A 19,431-nucleotide genomic window follows, 5' to 3' on the forward strand; every position below is an offset into this window, starting at 1 on the left:
TGTTGAAAGATTGCACTACAAAAGAAAAGAAGTTTTCTATTATATTTTGAAATGAACCCAAATTTTACTTAATAATACACCAAGCAGTGTTTTGTTGTATTTTTTTATTCAAAATTGCTCACGACAGGGACGGACGCAGAGTTTTTTATATGTGGACAGGGGTGGTTCAGTACAAAAATATCAGCCAATATACACCCAATCCACCCCATCTTAGCTTAATCTGCAAGACTCGGTATATAGCTCAGTTGGTAGAGCAAGGCACCGGTATTGCGGAGGTCATGAGTTAGAATCCCGTTTAGCCTTGAAATTTTTTAAGGCCAAAAAAGCAATTGCTTAAATTACTTGCACATTGCGAGAATAATTTCATTCATTTCAAAAGATTTTAAAAACCCTAAATTGAACTACATATTCACCTTGCAATCACATTTTCTTCCAAGAACGCGATGTTTACGATATTAATAATGAGGCAAACATTAAGGTCATCAAAAAGCAATCAGAACTCACCGTTGTTTTTGTACAGCACGCTCTTGTCGTGAAACACAGTAAAGTAAATATCCTCCAGTCCGTCTCCATCGTAATCACCCACCGCCGCTCCGCCAGTCATGTGTTCAGGTGTACAGTATTGTCCCACAATCCTCTCTGGCTGAGACGAGTTTTGAGAAGGTATTACCACATCAAACACACAGTGAGGACTGAGAGCACTGCTGGTACGATGAACATGGTGGAATCCAGCTTGCTACAAGGAAAGAAATTTAACGTCAATAACATTCTACTTTATCTACTTTTCTTTTCTTTTAAAGAGGAAGGAGTACACGATAAGGACGTTGTTGTATCGTTATAGATTAAACATATATTTAGCTAATTCTATCTATCCGATAACTTCGCATTGCTACTTTAAGATATTTCAATATTTTGGCGATTTATGTATAATTATAAAATTCGCTTTGATGGTTCCGAGTTTTCATCAATCAATTGAATTTTTCACAAATTTTTATGTAAGTAGGCTCGATGTAGCTCCGGCGTTAATGTATTTGCCGCTTTTGCGGGGTCTTTCATCATCTTAAAATATCAATGACGTAAAGACATTTATTATATATATAGCAAGAATTTTGGGCAATAAATCTTTCAAATAGAATTCTATATTTGCTTTATTTCACATGTGAGAAAAGCGATACGTCCAATCAGCTTTGCGTATAGCTTTCTTCACAAATATAACCAATCAGCATCTAGAGTAGAACGACTCGACCAATGAAAGCGCGAGAAATCGCGAGAACTCAAATGGTTTCCAACGAGGTTAGCGTTGAGGAAACAGCGAGAGGCAAGTTTGCTCTCGACGGCAGTTTATGTTTTGAAAACATGGCTACACGTTTCCGTTTCTTTGCAAAACTTACTTTTTATAAAGAACTTTATGAAAGGCAGTTCAAGCTTACAGTAGCATGCTTAACAAACCTAAAGAATACAGTAATGGTACTGAATCAATCCGCAAATGCGAAGTGAAGACAAACATGCAAGTGTCGACTTTCTTCGGACAACACCTCCGCAGACTTTCTAAGAATATTCAAGCACTCTTGGGAACGCCCTGGTAAAGTAAATTGCATTTTTGAATGTGTATTTACGTCGTAATTATTGTTTAAATCACCGGCTTCTTGTGTTATCACAATTTGTTCAAAATTCACCAGTTGATTCGCCAGTAGTTTATTCGCTTGTGGCGACGTTTCCTTGATGCGATGCGATGCGAATTGAAAGGTTCTTCTTTCAAAATATAACGCAGTGTGTTTATTTAACTGAAGTTTTTGACTAGGAGAGTTTGTCGCCAGTATTTTTTTTTATATTTAATCATGGCGTAGATAAATAGGGAATTCGCTTGAAAAGCGTTGTCCATTTTAAAGCTTTGTTTTTCCTCGAGCTGCTGCGAAATTAATAACTGTAACAAACTTAGAAAAATCGCGTAAGGTTTACAATGGTTTAGTCCTCGATATATGTAATAAACAAATTACAGCATAGAAAGTGCTTTGTACGGATTTCATTCACTCGTTGCAGAACTTTGGAAAACTCACTCATTCGCTACGCTCATTCGTTCGCCTTTTCTCAAGTTTTGCAACTCGTGAATAAAAATCCGTACGTTGCACTTTCTATGAAGTAACCTTTATATATTGGAGTATTTACCAAAAGATTATTCCATTCGCGCTTATTGGATAAGCGCTGATCCTAACCAACGAGGCGCTTTTCCGAAAAGTGACGCGGTTCGCGGGAAAATTATAGACAAATGTATGGGAAATTAAAAACATGACTGAGCGCTTTCTAGCCTGGCTGCATCCTTCAAACTTAGCGAATAAAAACTTTTGCCAAGTATCTTAACTTTACAATTCATAAGTTGTCCAGAATTCGATTTTTGTAAAAGATATTTGCCGTCGGATTCCCATACAAACACTGTAATTTCTTCCCGCTTTGCCTACCCGTCAAGATGGCGTCGAAAACCGTGATAAGGCCTATTGTAATACTTTTCGCTTGTTAGTTGCACTCCAGAGAAGCAGCGATCAAGAAAGAAATTGTTGTTTTAGCGCCTTTAGTGAATTCGTTAAAAGTCGACAGTTAAAGTTTATCACTGCAAAAAATTATTAGCAAATTTACTTACTTCAGTTGCTGAGTTCCAAAAGTGTGAATTACCTAAAAGTTTGTGTTTTCATCTTTCCAAACGTTTCGTAAGCTTAAGTAAACGCCTTCTCTCCTATTTAGGGGTTGCAATTAATTCTCATCGCTTTTAAATTTACAGTCTTGCCAAATGTTGTCCAACCGAATTACGTTTTTTAATATAACACCGATTGTTTCCTTTGTTTACATAAACCCGAGAAAAGTGTAGGAAATAAGAACATTATGTTATCGAAAAATGTTACGGTTTCGTTACGTATACCCTTGGCATTTTACACTTTTAACTTAGCTCATGAATTCAAACTGTTCTCTAATTCCCCCTCCCCCCTACGAGATATATCTTTTAATTCCCCTGTTATATCCCTTCTCTTAGTTCCCCCACCCGGTAGACAAGATATCGTTTAAGTCACATCAGCAAATAAAAACTGAATAGTACCTGGTGTACTTCTTCAAACTTTGAGTTTTGTCCAAGATGATCTGCATATTTATTTTGCCTCGTCAATTTCTCTTCCTTGCAGCTTTCAAAAGGTAGATTGAAAGCCATGTCATTTGCCAGAACCTCAAGCCTTTCTAAGCTCACTTTTTGGGTCCACTGCGCCCTGCTATCGTCCACACGATGTGCTTTGCTATAACTTCCATCTCGCACTTCGTACCAATCGGGAGTAGAAATTATCGTTGGCGAGGAGGCAGAAGAAATGCCGATAAGGAATAAAAACACAAGGGCACTGAAGGTAAATGCCATTTTAAAAGCCACGTTCTTCGTCAGATGTGCTTCTGTAGAAACAAAAAAGGAAGACGAACCGTCAAATGTTATTATGGTACTTTGGGTGAAGAACTTAAAACATAACTTGCCTTAAGGACTTTTTTTTTAATGTTTACACAAGTGTTTAACCTGTTAACGAGTTCTCCTACAAATACAATATACAAACAGCACATACCAATACCTTTATGAACATAAACACCAAGGAAGAGGGAGGGAATGGGCCGGTTCCGATTTCAATAGTTATCGCTATGACGCAACTTCCACTCCTACTGTTCTGTTCAGTGGGTTTTAATAATAGCGCTAAACGTTCTCACCGCCTGTAGTGCGCGGTGAAGATGAATTATTGCTTTAATTGTATCTCAAAAACTTGCTTAAGGCATTTTGACAGCAAGTGACACTTGCCACACGAAAAATTAATTTGACTTGGTAGGTCACCCTTAAAGAGCTATGAAGATACGTATGGTTGCGAAATGGAAGATTGCGATACCGTATTCTATGCATGAAAAGGAGCCAATTAAATTCAGAGTTGATATCGTGTGTCAAAGTTGTGGTGTTTTTGCGGTTTTCTGCAAGTTTATTTTTAGATATCTGTCCCTAAGGCAAAGTGGTCTATTTGATTAACAGAGGAAGTTGGACGTTATCGGCTCGTTTTCTGTCCACTGATTGTTTTATGGTTAATGACAGTCGTCTGGCAATGCAGGTCCGCACAATGAAATTATGCTCACACTTAAATGACGCAATAAAATTCTTAAACGTATCTTTTAAAAAAAACGCATTTCAACGAGCGAAATTAAATGTTGACAATACGAAAGATCTAGAATAGCCCAGTCTTTTCATTGTCCCTGACTGTAGATGAACATCAATAAACCGTGACATGCAGTGAAGTTAAGTAAAAGGCTACAAACTACTCAGACTGTCTAAGAAAGATGATAGCTTTTGATTTACACAATAGAAGATCGAGGCTCATTCGACTTAATAAAATGCTTGAGGTTTCTGCTCACTTTATTGTTTCTAGATGCGATAACCTTTTCTATACAATTCAAACCACAATCTTTCTGGGTACATGAGCACAATTAGCGTATAGCATGTATTCCTTGAGCTAATTTCTTTGCGCGATATGTATACTTTTTATGAAAACTGGAGCATTGGATAATGTATTTCTAAAGCTTTGATTGGCTTTACGGCCGGCCATTAGATATCAGCCGTTATTCCATGCCCGACAAACATGGTTGACAAATATCGTCTTCTGGTCTTTTTAGCAAGATTAACTGATATTTCGCGGTTGCTTTTAATAAAACAAATTTTCAACTTGCGAAATGATTATAGCCAACCCGATTGGCTATCTGACATCTCATATCAAACGCGCGCTCTCTGAATAACATACGTTAAAATACATCAGTTATTTAACAGGAAGCTATATTGAGTTGACAAAAAAATATTGACCATGTAACCTAGCAATAAAATGCTTCAGTAGATTAAAATAGTAACTTGACTCATCTAAAAACGATATTTACCCTTGAACTTTGTTCAGCAGAACTTTCGTTTAGCTATTGATCATTCTCGGGTCCTTTTCTTTAACAAAAGAAAAGGCACGCCTACCTTATTTCCAAGACAATGTCATTATGTAGCCTACGAGAAAAATTTGAAAATGAAAATTCCAGATAAATCCATTAACAAACTTTTGTGGACTTGTAACAGTCTACGGACTTCAAAAACAGTTTAAAATTTTACACTGTCCTCTGTGAACATTAGAAACATTTAACTATTGACCAACCACTTGAACAAATGAAAGCATTCCTCCACAACAATGAAGGTACAACTTGGAACCTTTGACTGATCTATCGAAACGCCTGTAGCATTATAGGTCCTATATGATAATGTCATATTGATCACGTATATGTTTGCAAATAATGGATCTGTCGTGGAATTGGGTGCTTATTAATAAAAAAAACTGCTCTTCTGTTAGACAATGGAAAACCTGCGAATCCTAATTGTACATCCTTAGTGAAGTAATATACGATTTTGACAACATTGATAAAATTTAAACATCGCAAAGCACTAAAAAAGCAAGTAAGGAACTTTTATATGAATGGTCAAATTTGAGGATTTCGATCACAGACTAAAGTTCAAATCACATTGCATGACTTTCATAAGTAAGAACACCAGGAGGGAGGCGGAAGCCAGCAGATATGCATTCCGCAAACAGCGAGACTTGCATTTACAAAAATTAATTCATTCATCGGCAAAAAACGCCGAAACTGTCGAAAGATTTGGCAAAAATGTCAATTAAAAATATGAAAGTTTTAAACTGTTTAATTACATTCTTCAAAAAAGAATAGCTTGGCGTCTAAAAGTCTAGCAATAGTAGAAAATCCGAAACTGTGGTCTTCAAAACGGACGGCAGACAACAAAAACGTCACAGTCCACCTAGCTTTCGTATTTTGTTTCCTTTCTAGCTGTGCTCAAAGATGAGGCCTTTGATTTTGGCTTTTTAACGGATCTCTAACAAACAGCCCACTAACAAGTCAATACATTTAACAAAATGTGAGAAATGTTGTCCCTACGACTTTACATCATCGTGCTTTCAGTTCAATTCACACACAAGAACCACCAGACCACCCAATCATACAAAAGTTAATTAGTGGCTTCACCAGGGTTGATATGTACATGTGTTGCTATATCCTTATAGATTGCAAAACTTCAAAAAACTGCGGCGTTGAATGTCAATTCTAGAATGATTTCAGGAAACTAAGACACACCTGTATAACATAGGAAACCCTCACTCAAAAACTGGCGGGACCCACCCTGAAGTCGGCCCTTGGCAAAAGATGACGATGGTGGAAGTGGGTTGTAAGATGGACAAACTTAACTCTATTCGGCTCACGTTCGTTCGGTTCCAGGTCATTAGCTTGGGGGCCATTGATACAAGATTGCTAAACCTGTCATTTTTTGCTGTTTAATTAACTCTCTTTGGTAAGTAAAAAAAGGACAAGTGAAAAAGGTCTCACGTGAATGCCTCTCTACCCTTCGTAGTAACAATAGCGCAAACAACAGGAACAATACCCTTAGCCCCAAAAACCATAGCAACCACTAAACAAGAAAATCAGTAGAATTACAAGCTTACGAGAGCTGTTACACTACTGCGTATCACACGCCAACCAAATTTTCCGGGAGTGCCCGCTCCCCGGATCTAAGTGCACGTGTTTAATACATTTCCACGTTTCAGTTTGAATTCGTGCTTTTTATTTTTTAAAGACACGCGACAGAAGTGAACTTTACGGGTGACAGAGCAAAATTCAAAGTCGGCTATCGATCATAATGACAATACATGTCCAAACAACTAGATCGTAATTTAATAACATTTCTTTGTTGTTTCGACTGTGTCGGCTCACCCATGCACAGTGCCGGCTCATTATGGAGGTTATAAACACACAGCAGTGTAGTAATAAAAATATATTCATTAGAACATTCCCGCAACATTCAGCGTTTCTAATAATTACCGATTTTTTGTGAGTTGTCTTTGTTCTTAACATCTACAAAAAAATTTCTTGAGAAGGAGGTCAAACTCTTTTGAAGCAAGAGCAAACTTTAAGGTGGGTTATGCCTTTTTATTCTAATTCGTACATCAGAGATTCTTTTACCTTATAAATCTTTTTTTCCTCATTTGTTATCTTGCTGTAGAAGCAGCTTTGTTCAAGTTAAGTAAAGAAAGTGACTGACGATGGTTTTAAAAAAAGCAACAGACGTCTGGTTTCTCATTCTTCTTATTTCAATCTCTGTCAACACTGTGGCAACTCAGTGCCAGGGCGGAAGAAGTATAGGACCTGTTCCAAGTGTAACAGATGAAAGGTAAAAAGTGAGAATCGTTGATAGTTTACAAAAGTATTCACTCATTTTAATACCAAACTCTAATTTGGTTGATAAGGAAAAATAACGATAGCAAGCAAAACTTAAAATCGGTTTTTGACGAAGGTTCTGAAGCGCCTGAAAACTGTAATAACCAAGATGTCGCATTATATTCAACCGAGCATGTTATGGGTGTTTCGAAGCTTTTTGCATGCAAAGGACTTATTCCTTATTCTTTACTCCTGAATGTTAGCAAAAAATGTCATTACGTAAAAACTGGATGACGAAACATGTCGAAACTAGAACACTGGGTTAGTTCAGGATTGAATTTAGGGTCGGTGGTTGATAGTTGGCGTATAATGGCAACCTGATTGCGGTTTTGTGCTAGTTGCTGGTGAATGCGGGTTACGGTTTGCAATTTTATGGGGGTTCCGGGGTGTTGCAGGGTGTAGCAACGTTTCTGGTTTTAGTTAACATCGCAAACAGTATCGAAATGAAAGAAAGGGAAAGCTTGGTTCTTGTATGACCGTGACATCCAACCAAGGGCTCTGCTTCACGTAAAACGAAGTTTTCTCGACGTCCTTTGCAAAATAGTGCAAATAGCTCTATCTCTCCGGCTTGATCTGTACCGTTCTACGGTTCTTTAAGCCTTCATGTGCGAATTAGTAAATGTGTTCAGTGAAACAAATGATGGCTGGGAACATGCTAGAGAAAAAAAAATCCCTTGGTGCGACTTGAAACTTATGCCCCTTAACATCAGTAGGTTTGCTTTGTATTTACAGATCTCTCAAAACTAGAGGCCAAACGAATCAATCACTTTTATATATGTGTTTACCTGACCTCTGTCAAGTTTGGAGCAAACAAATTGTTATTAAGAATGAAAGGTCTCGCTGTAGCAACTATTTTTGGCTTTTCATTCGTTTAATCATATGATTCAACCAATTTGGCGTACTCGTATGAGGTAATAATCGCCTCAATTCTGCTTCAAAACAAATCTGGAGCTTGTAATCTAAAAGGCTTTTGCATTCGTTAAAACTTTATGGCATCATATGTCTGCGTTAAGGTCTGCATTACAACAGACACTAGTATAGTAATAATGAAGTAAAATTCGTGAAATGCCGCAAACTTCCAAACAAAGTAAGCACAAAAATAGCAATACGCCCTCCGAACATACGAGCGCCCGCATGTTCGACTCAAAAATCCCTGCGATAATAATGCCCCCTGCCCGGGCCCGGGGGCCCCTGCCCCTTCCAGATCCCCCATATTAATTCGTACGCTTATGTGGTTTAGTACGCCGTATACGAAGGTTCGTGTTTCATATTGAACCTTGAAATTTCTAAGACACAAGGATCTCACCCAAATACAAGCCCATCTTTTTCAAGACGCACTTCCAGGCCGAATGGTACATGTGTTGCACGGCAAAAAGCGGTCTGAGTAAATGCCAAAATAGAAGACTGTGTGGATGCTATTGATCGTTATTATCCTACACGGGCAAGTCCGCACCGGTACGTTGTCTCCTTCTTCGACCGGTCTAGAGCTCCCTTCTCTACTTTTACCGCGCCAGAAAAGAGGGATCGATGACTAGTATTAGACTAGCATCTCTAAGCTAGTTTCTCGCAGGTCAGAAACCACTGAGATGCGACATGTTATTTCCATCCTCTCTCTACTTATCTTCCTAATAAAGTCTATCTCAGGACAACTTTAGGTTTTCTTATAGTATATGTGGTTTAAAAATCTACGGTTGTGTCGCTTTACCTTTACGACTGTGTTATATGGTCAGCACATTTCATACATGTCTTCATTAAACAGACCGTTGGCTACATAGTCGCAGTAGATCTTGCAAAAGACGCCCATTTTAAAAACCATTTTTAATTAACTTTTACTAGTTGCTATTCGATGATCCTTCACTGAGCTAAAGCCCATTCACATCATATGAAGCACAGACTTTACATTGCAGTTGTTGTCCGTGTATTGAGGCCACATAAACTGATAGGAATAATGTTTCAGCTAAACCTAATTAACCTTAATCTTTTTCTAGTGTGTTTCTTAACACCGCTGTATTTACTGATTGGGTGGGGCAACTGTTTTTAATGTGACAAGTAACAAAGCTCTTGTAGCCAGCCAATCAAACATGCGGTAACCTGCAGTTGGCGCATGCACTCATAGCGGACCTATTGTTTTCCTTCACAGGCGCCTCGATGGTATATCGAATAACAAAGATCACGTGTTTTGGGGCGCTGCACTGGAGGACGTGGCACGTGACGCACCAGCCCAGTACGCTGACGGCATCGCTCTGCCTGCGGGCGCTTGCACACCTGAGCAAAGGCGAACAGGAAACTGTAAATACGTTAACGCAATTAATGGACTAGGCTCTAACAGACCCTCGCCTAGAAAGATCAGCAATGAGCTCTTTCAACAGGTAAGCCACTCAGGGAATGTTTGCAGTACTTATGTTCAATTTTTCACGTCTCAAGATCAGATCTTAAATTACCTTTACCTGATGATCTCAAAAGAAACTCAACAAATGAATTTAAGAATAAGACGCTAACTAAAGTGATTTCTGTTGTCTTGCAGATTGAATCCAAAATAAGCGCTCGACGACTCAGTGATTTTCATCCAAATTTTGGACAGGTAATTTATTGTACATATAAAAATCAGTTATTCAGTCAGATTTTTTCTTAGGTCCTACAGTCAGTATATCGGTTAGTTCAGTCAGTCATTCAGTCGGCCTGTCAATTAGTGGGTCAGTCGGTCTGTCGATTAGTCGGTCAGTCTGTCTGTCTGTCAGTCAGTCAGTCAGTATGTCTGTCAATTAGTCGGTCGGTCAGTCAGTCAGTCAGTCAATCAGTCATCAATTAATTAGCTAGTTCTCTGTATTTTTGCAAAAAGGAAATGCATATCGTTTTGTGTGTGATGATGAATGGGTAGAAGAAGGGCTGACTTATTACGCCTACGGTGAGATCGAATGTAAAATAGTTGAATTAATAGTTGACATAATGGGTCCTTCTTATATTTTCTGACATGTTTGATGACTATTTTATCAGCCGCTGGGCGTCAGTACAGTAAAGGCCACAATAATAACTTTAGAAGAGACGTATGCTATTACGTGCTATTAGCTCCTTGCTCCAATGTTATAATACGGCGTTAGCAAGGTGGTTTATGGCTTTTTTCTGTCTTTTCTCTATTAGTTCTTGGCGCACGACACGGATTTATCAAGCACGCTGGCAAGTCGTGACTTTGCAGATGTTTTTAGTGATGTATGGCTGCCTATTGAAGTTCCAAAGGTCAGTTCTGAGCTCTTCCTAATTATGGCAACTAAGGTGAATATAGTTATAAACAATAGCTTGTATTTAGCGCAAAAATATGCACTGCTATTTGTCCGCAGACATTGCAGCAGGATTCTACAGTATTTGTTCCGAGAAGCGAACCTTTTCTCGAGAGAAAGCAGCTCGAGGAAAACTGTTTATTCGTTTATTAAAAAACATCATACATTATGCCCGTCATAAAGCCCCGAAGACAAATATGTTTGCACGTATTCTAAAACCTTTGGTTGGCCGCGTTTTTAGAACGAGCAATATACAGCCAGTCTTTCGTCCCCTTGAGGGAAGTTTATTTTTTACCTGAATTACTATTTTCTTTATGCTTTTTATGGGGCGCGTTTTGTTGGGGGCATTAATTATTTTTGTCTTGGGGGCTGTTTGACCGGTTACCCAGGAAACTGACTTATACATGGTAGGCACCATGTCTTTCGATCAGTTTGCAAATTCGGGAAAAACACTTACCACTATTCAGCGATCATTCCAAACGGTCTATTCCGGCAAATGATGACCTGGAACTATGGGGATAGTAAAATCACATACATAAGCAAAATAGGTTTCGATCTTGAACCCTCAGTATTCTCAAAAGAATTGATCGAGCTATAGATAAACTTGTGTCTAAAATATGTTTTTCTTTCTTGTCTTTTTCAATGCAGGGAGATATTCACTTTGACCGTCAAAATAAAGGCAACGTTTACCTTCCTTTTGTGCGAACGATCTTTAACAGGTTTGAGAACTTTTTTCCAACTTTTGGTCAGTAATATGTATGGGGACTCCACAAAATTTAATAATTAATGCAAAATGTAATAGTCACCCAAAATGCAATAACTTTTGACGAAAAATGTAATAAACTAACGGTACGCAAGATGTATTAAATTTGACGCAAATTGTAATAACTTCAGTTTTGTCCTAGCTCGATGGGGCAGTACACATATGAACATCTATGCTTGGAAACGACAAACGCCAGACTTTTCTGATAACTGAGGCAATTGGGAAGCGCCAAAAGGGGGGTTAAATTTGGAAGTCTAGTCAGGAAAGAAACACTTCTTCATACTAACTTGTGAAAGGAACATGTCGCCTGTCAGTCAGTCAGATCATTGCTGTCAAGAGGGTGAATAAGCGTACGCAAATCCGCCGGTCCTTTATGAATCCGTACTTGAATCCGTCGATCTACAAAAATTAAATTCACAAATCCGAATCAACGAATTATTTCACAGCTGCTTTGTTTAAGATTGTGTTTTAGCAAAATTTTTATTAAACAAGACTGCAAATATGATCATACTATGTGAAGCGTAGACTTTGCGAGACGCCAACAGCTGGCCACGGTTTCAATCCTGCTCTATCGGTTCTAGTTGTGTTGGTGTCTCCCAAAGTCTACTTTTTCACGTAGTATGATCAGCCTTGCAGTCTTGTTTGTGATTTCATTTTATTGCTGAATAGATCTCTCAGCAGATCTTACGCATAGCAACATTTTCGTTTGCGGTCCCCTGCGGCCTTAGTCTTATTTTTTTATTGCCGTTTTTTAATTAATCCTTTTTGAGACCATTTTGATCATATTGTTTTCTGTTAGTACTTCGAAGGTTCCAGGTGTATCTTCATCGCTCGGCAAACCTTCAATATTCAACTTTGCTGGAAGGGGCTTCATACTTGTACAATTTGCTATCTAGTCATGTGATCGATGACGTGAACAATGTGATTGATTGGTCTCATTTGTCAAACTGAAGATTTAACATTTTTCGTCAAATTTATTATGTTTTGCGTTACTTAAGTTTATTACATTTTGTGTCAAAAGTTATTTCATTTTGGGTAACCGTGATTATTACATTTTGCGTCAAAAAGTTATTACAGTTTGAGTTACTGTTACCATTTGCGTCAATTCTTACATTTTGTGACGTAACGGGAAAAGAGTATGAAGGCTGGTCTTTACTTAGCATAGGTACAATCATAATCACAAGCACACATCAGCATACGCACATAATAAGGACGGATACGCGTATTCTTGTTATGCTGTCTTTACCATGAAATAGCATAAACACAAGAAAACAAAACTGTTCGTTTTTCTAGTTATTATGCTTAAAGGGGAATCTTTGTTTACAAAATTTGTCTCATTAGCATATGCGCTTCACTTAATTGCTGATCGAGCTACAAACATATCAATTCTGAATATTGAAAGTACATGGTACGATTAATTTTCCGTGACGCAGGTTTAAAAACTTGATATTTTACAAAGATTGTATGGGCTCATCAGCGCTTTTGCCACCCAGAAATTGTGCAGTTTTTGAACGCTTATATCTCCTTGAATATTGCACACAAATAGCTATAAATTTCGTACATAGCATGATGCCTTCTCTACGCAGAAGTGTGCTTACGAAGCAAACAATGACGTCAGCAAAGATCGCCCTATTCCTATTGAGGACAGCATAAGAAAAAAGAGGGCATGGAGTATGATCGGTCTTTTTATGAACTTATGCTAATATTCTTGTACTTGTTCTTATGCCTGTTGAAAAACCAGCCTTGATGCAAGAGTATCAAGGCGGAGCCTCCTCTGCATGAAATATTTTTTTCTCAAGCAGTATTTGGCTAAATATCGTTAATTATCTCTCTTCCATCAGATGCACCGGCCGCAGTACTAACACGTCCCGACAACAAGTTAACAAACTCACGTCGTACATTGATGGTTCTGTCGTGTACGGCGAAACAGAAGCACGGAACAAGGCGTTACGAGAATTCAAAGATGGAAAGATGAAAGTCGGACTTGGGGAACTTTTACCAGTAAGTTACAAAACTAATTTTAAGGCCTGGCTAAACTAGGAAACATTGTTGCGGACGCAAATGTTTCCCAGTTTAGCCACCCGAGAAACATATGTTTCGGAAACAAATTTTGCTTCACGGAAACAAAAAATGTTTCTGACTCAAGTCAAAAACATTTTTGCTTCCCGGACACAAATTTTGCTCCCGAAACATATGTTGCCCAGTTTAGCCACCCTGGAAACAATGTTGACTAGTTCATGCGCATGCGTGACAGTTTGTTCCCGGAACATTGTTGCCTAGTTTAGCCACCCGGGCAGCAAAACATTTTCCTTGCTCCCCGCTAATTTAGCCACCTAGGAAACATGACAAGGAACAATGTTTCCGCAACAATGTTTCCTAGTTAAGCCAGGCCTTAGAACAAAGCCAAGTGTACGTAGATTAATAGGTGGTTTGCATGCGACGTCATAAAATTTAAAATTTAAAATCGCGAGGTCTCCTGAATTTTTATCGACACAAGAATGAAGTTAACCTAGAAATGTTTCTTTTTGCAAGTTCTCAGTCCTACAGATTCTTTTTTTGGAAAACAAAGCATTTTGAATTTTCGAATTTTGACCCTGCGTGACACGAAGAAAGTGCCCGCGAAAAAGCTGTCTGAGCGAAAAATAGTCTTAGGAGATGTGTTATGCGCATGTATACTAGCTAGCGAGCGAAGAGAAAGCACTTTCATTGCAAAAGGAAAGTTTACATGGTTTGGCTGATTTGCGGCCGCCGTGCAACGAAGCTCGATTTCGGCAAATAACTCAGAGACCTGAGACTGAGAATTTTTTCATGTGTTAGTCTTTTATAACATTTCACTTTCTTGGCTTCTTTCATTGAAGGGTTTCTAATTTATTTGACAATAAAAAATACTGAAAAGAGAAACTGCGGTAGTTGGGTGAACGAAAAAGGTTATTGTCCACTTTCTAACGTTTTCGCAAACAGGAAAACACAGAGGCTTTGTCGAATGACAACCCCGTTGGTCGTGATACAAGCCGTCTGGTGGCTGCAGGGGACTCAAGAGCCAATGAACAGCCAGGACTGATTGCACTTCACACTCTCTTTGTGCGGGAACACAACCGGCTTTGTGATGAATACAAAAGCAAAAATCCACAGGTAAATTTTAAAAATTGCATTAAATTGTTTCCCTCTTGATTTTGCTTCATGCGCAAGATCAACTCAATTGGAGCGTTGGAACTCCTAGGTAGTATCAAACAGTATTATTCTTCAGTCTCTGAAAAAGCCTAACAATAACTTCTTGTATGCAACTTGTGTTAATTCTTTTTTACTCCCCAGGCTAGTGATGAACAGATATTTCAGGCCGCGCGTCGACTGGTAGCTGCTGAGATCCAGGCCATCACGTTCCGTGAATACTTGCCAGCAGCTTTAGGGAGCACCCAATACATACCTCCTTATCAGGGGTACAATAAGAGCATAAACGTTGGTATGAGCAACATGATGACAACAGCAGCTTTCAGGTAATTCAAATCTAAACATTTAAACACACTCCTTTTGGTCCTTATGGCCCTAGTCCATCTAAAACTTGCAATCCTGCCTAGGTATTAACTATCGACATCACATGACTCAATACTCTGAAGCTGAGGGGGGTGGCATCAACTGATGACTAACTGGCCAAATTTTGGTGTAAACTGCCCCAAAGTTTATGAAACCAGTAAAAAGTCCAGAATGGCAACATATTCTTTACTCATGTCTCTTTTGTAAAGCCATAACATGCGAAATCTAATATTTTAATAATATTAAGTACTTTGGAAACCCTCGTTCACAATAGAAGGCGATCTTTTCTTTTGTCGCACTGATTGACGTTCGAATTTAGCGCCAGCGGCGCAGCTAAAGTCTTAGTAATGTCGTTGCAGTTTGGGCGATGGTCGCCTTAAATATCCCAAGAACTATCAAAACCAAACACAAAGTTGCAGCTAAAAAAAGCATCTCATAATCAAATTGGCCATGGCTGCCAAGCCTCCCGAGTACATCTTCCACATTTATAGGCTTAAACCAATCAACACACACTTGACTGTCAATGCAATGTTTAATGATAATCATTTTGTGATACATGTGTTTTATTTAAGATTCGGACACAGTCAAGTCAACACTCACTTGTGGCGGTTTGAAGAGGATGGTACGATGTCTCATTACGGACACCTCGCTCTTAGAGACGCCTACTTTTCCCCTGAAAGAGTGTCGAGGGAGGGAGGAATAGAGCCTCTCTTTAGAGGTGCGGTCAGACAAGCTGCACAAGAAGTCGACTTGGAGGTTAGTAGTATAATGAGCATTTATAATTACTCATACCTTCCCCTTAGAGCAATTATCAATTGAGTGTCGTAAAACCAAAACCAAAGTTATTACTCTGGCCAATCAGAAACGACATTGACAATCCAGTGAACCAATCAAAAGTCGAAGCAAAAAGAAGTAGCTGACGCGAAGCGCGGGAAACCGTGCGCGAGCGAGTCACGATTGGTTTTGGTTTTAGTTCTGATTGTTCGAGAAAGTGGCGCGAGATTTTTAAAACCAATCACTGAGTGTAGTGATGCAAAACCAAAGCAAACGCAAATTACTTTCGACACTCAAGTGAAAACCGCTCTAAAGTGTAGTGCACGAGACATTGCCTTTCTCGTTAATAAGGTGCAACCTCTCTTTGCATGATTTTTTCACATTTCGTCATACCGAATCTGAATGTAAACAAGGAAGCTGGTCAAAATAATTATAATGGACCCTTCAATTTTTTTCACACGGTTTGATATTGGCCATGTTGCGAAAAACTGTCGATACCACTGAAAAGAGCACATTAACTGATTAACGAATACAAATGAAAAATAAAAGTAAAGTAAATAAGCGAAGTTAGTTGTGAGTAGTGTCTTGTAACATCGCAAAGGAAATTTTACTTGTTCGCTGGTGGGCAAGTTTGTACCCCAGCATACAAACGTTTATAAAATTACCTGACTTTGTAGAACCATGCTGTCGCTTTTTTGCAAGAAATGACTATCTAACCTGGCCATTTTACTGATTTTAAGGTATTCTTTCCAGCATCAGGTCCATAGATTTTCGTTAGTTGGGCAATATCTAAAGTTGAAAAAAAGATAAAAACGGCGAAAGGATCTATTCTGAAACACCTCAAGGTGAAAGTCTAAGAACATGAATGAAAAGTGTCCCCTTTACTAGTGATTGCAAGTGCAGTACTTTTGTGTAGCAAAGGACCAAGAAATCTCTTTAAGAGAAGTGTCGCTTTACTGGAGACTAGAATGAAGCGTTCATTTGTGTGTGTCTGTATCCCCTATAGAATCATTCCTATAATAGAAGAAGGCTTGAAACCGGTTGGTTTGATATTAAGGCTTTTTGTAATATTAGCGTATACAGTGTATTGATATCCTTTTACTACTGTATTATCCAGATGGTGGACGACATGCGGAACGCTTTGTTTCCGTCTGGTCGGGAACTTGGTGAAGATTTAGCGGCCAGGAACATACAGCGTGGAAGAGATCATGGCTTACCAGATTACAACACTGCGAGAAAGGCGCTTGGTTTGAAAGGTTAGTGTCCGTAAAATTTACTTACTATTCAAAATGTCCTCAAGAGGCTTATTTGGCTAAGGTGATTGAAATGTCACTTAATTCTAAGTAGATCCTTACCGGAGCCTTTGCTCGTTTGAAGTAAAAGCCTTTTATTTTCTTGAAGGACTCAGCAGTTTTTCAGAAATCACCAAAGATTCTAAGGTTGCTAAGAAGATGGAGGATCTTTACCATGACATAAACAATGTTGACTTGTGGGTTGGAGGCTTGGCTGAGGACCACGAGAGTGACAGTGAACTGGGACCGACTTTCAGGGCGTAAGTTGAACAACGTAAATGAGCCACTCTTTTAAGCCCGCCAAGCCTAAAAAAAAAACATTAAAATTCACTCAACAGTCGACCTTTGCCCATTCATTATAAGAGACGGACCATCATCATCTTTTTGGAGGGGGGGCGCGGAGGGGAATCAAAATTTTAACACAAACAATTTTTTTCAGTGTCGTTGTCTGTGCAAACATTTTTTTTCGGCTGCATCTTTCTGCTGCCAAAGTTTTTTGATAACTGCAAACAATTTATTTTGGCTTTTTTGCTTTTGCAAACAATTTACTTCAGGATTTTCGATTCCCCCCCCCCCCCCCCCCCATCCCAAAACACTAATGGTCCGCCCCTTACTTTTGAGCTTAATGACCGTGCCTTCAAATAAAAAGAGTTGTCAATCGTCACCAGCTCAGCCAGTCAGAAAGGAGTGCGTTTAATGCAGGTTTTTAAACTAATAGAATTTTAATGTCCCATCTGATTACTGAAATTTGACTAATTAGTTTGTTTTAAATATTGCATTTACAGAGAACTCCGATTGTAAATGTAATGCCGAGCAATTCCGTTTTTCTTGCAGAATTATAATGCGTAATTTCTTGAGAATCAGAGATGGCGACAGGTTCTGGTATGAACGTTATCTTACCAAGGAGGTAAATAACTGTTAAGATTTTGTTTCCGAACTTTTTCATGTATCACTACATGTGCTACAAATAGTCACACAACCACGTAACTAAGTTTTCATTGAAAGCTTAAGATATATACTGAATTTTCGATTTACTTTCATGCATTGAAAACGATCACAGCCTTCCATTGTTTTTGTGTGGATGAAAGACGAAAAGATATCGAAAAAGATGCGATATAGATGAAAATTGAAATGAATTTGTAACCGTTAAACCGTTGTTCTGTTACTAGTTCCAACGACTAATTCAACCAGTATCCACACTGTTTCTTTGCTTCTCATTTACAGGAAACCGACAAGGTCCATTCCCTTACGCTGGGAAAGATCATCCGCCTGAATACTGGGTTCAAAAGCGCGCCAGATAACGTGTTTTTCTCCACGGATTACTGCGCAAGCGTGAAAGATTTTCAATGCGTGCCGAAAATGGAAGAAAGTTCTCCAGTAACTGAGGCCAGCACCAGTAACACCGTGAGAAATGCTTTAATAGCGATAAGTGTTGTCATGTTTGTGGTCTTGATAATACTTATTGCCCTGCTGATACGCTCCTGTATTCGTTCACGGCAAAAAAGGAAAGTTACCCCGGTCAAGGCGGTAGAAGCTCACACCAATGACGATGTTGCAGTGTATGATATTTCGTAATTTGCTGATATGCGGCTGTAAGCTTAAAAAATTCAGTCGGGGGAAACAACGGCTTTTTTTTTTCTTTGCAAATCTTCGTTTAAGCTCTCGCAAAGTTTCCGATTTTTATTATCCAATCAAAGAATAGCACGAGCACTTGAATAAACTCCGAAAGTTGTCGCACCATCATAGTGAGATCAGTTGCTAAGCAGCTTCGAGACGGGTACTGCGGGCTCAGTCCTGTCTCGGAGACCGACTCGACGCAATCAATCGGCATTTTTTTCCTCCGACTGCATTGGCCGAAAGCCATTGTGAAAATGTAAAAAATATAAATGCACTTAGGGTATTGTTTTGTCTCGTACGATTTTTTAGTTTAAAGTGCATTTCATTTCGAAATGATAGTTTCATCTGCATTTTCTTTGTTCAAGATTTATTATCATATTCTTTAAACAAAGAAAAATATCAATCAAACAAGTTTGAAATCTTTTTGACTTTTGACTAAGTCCATTGCATGACCTTATAAAGCAAGTCTTAAAATATTCTACTTCGTAAATCGTGGCGTCGAATTCCAAAGTCGCGCTCTCCATAAGCAGCGACTTCCCGAAAGTTACAGTAGTTTTGGTACCCTTTTAATAAATCCCCTAAGTAAAAGACCCCTCGTAAAACAACCCCCTAGAAGTGAACGCACAGTTGAAAATCTTACACATTGCGATATGCAAAACTTAAAGCGTGTAACCGATTTACCCATTCCCCCTTGCCATAGAAACGGCAGGAATTCAAGAATAGCGAAGCGCGCGAGTGACGTCATGACTCAGACAAGACTCAGACAAACAAACCAGAATGGCGGACGATTTTCCCAAAGCACATTCTAAAACAGCAGATATTACTAAAACACTTTATTAAAACGAAAACTTCGCCTAGTTTCCCTCTATTT

The 19,431-nt window shown here is 38.8% G+C and overlaps 2 protein-coding genes across 2 annotated transcripts in view; one reads left to right on the plus strand and one right to left on the minus strand.

Moving 5' to 3' along the window:
• LOC144636248 (uncharacterized) overlaps positions 1-11,346 on the minus strand; it is a 34,965-nt gene extending 23,619 nt beyond the window's left edge. The window contains exons 1-4 of the mRNA XM_078495408.1: positions 11,274-11,346; positions 11,041-11,093; positions 3,086-3,423; positions 505-736 (exon numbers count right to left, since the gene is read on the minus strand). Coding sequence (XP_078351534.1) covers positions 505-736; positions 3,086-3,391 — 538 coding nt within the window. The 5' untranslated portion in view covers positions 3,392-3,423; positions 11,041-11,093; positions 11,274-11,346. The remainder of the gene's footprint in view (positions 1-504; positions 737-3,085; positions 3,424-11,040; positions 11,094-11,273) is intronic.
• On the plus strand, positions 6,886-18,810 carry LOC144636279 (peroxinectin A-like). The gene is made up of 14 exons (XM_078495451.1): positions 6,886-7,005; positions 7,094-7,261; positions 9,449-9,677; positions 9,833-9,889; positions 10,447-10,542; positions 11,232-11,302; positions 13,188-13,347; positions 14,308-14,478; positions 14,659-14,840; positions 15,450-15,633; positions 16,769-16,907; positions 17,053-17,203; positions 17,778-17,850; positions 18,168-18,810. Exons 2-14 carry the CDS (start codon positions 7,134-7,136, stop codon positions 18,516-18,518), a joined length of 1,992 nt encoding a protein of 663 aa, XP_078351577.1. The 5' UTR covers positions 6,886-7,005; positions 7,094-7,133; the 3' UTR covers positions 18,519-18,810.
• Positions 18,811-19,431: the final 621 nt, after the last annotated feature.

This window comes from Oculina patagonica, chromosome 13, assembly GCF_052425735.1.
Source record: "Oculina patagonica isolate OP01 chromosome 13, crgOcupat, whole genome shotgun sequence".
Classification (NCBI taxonomy): domain Eukaryota; kingdom Metazoa; phylum Cnidaria; class Anthozoa; order Scleractinia; family Oculinidae; genus Oculina; species Oculina patagonica.

Coding starts and splice junctions, on each gene's coding strand:
- LOC144636279 (XM_078495451.1), top strand. CDS start 7,134: ATGGTTTTAAAAAAAGCAACAGACGTCTGGTTTCTCATTCTTCTTATT. Junction 7,262..9,448: donor CCAAGTGTAACAGATGAAAG/GTAAAAAGTGAG, acceptor TTTCCTTCACAG/GCGCCTCGATGGTATATCGA. Junction 14,479..14,658: donor ACAAAAGCAAAAATCCACAG/GTAAATTTTAAA, acceptor TTTACTCCCCAG/GCTAGTGATGAACAGATATT.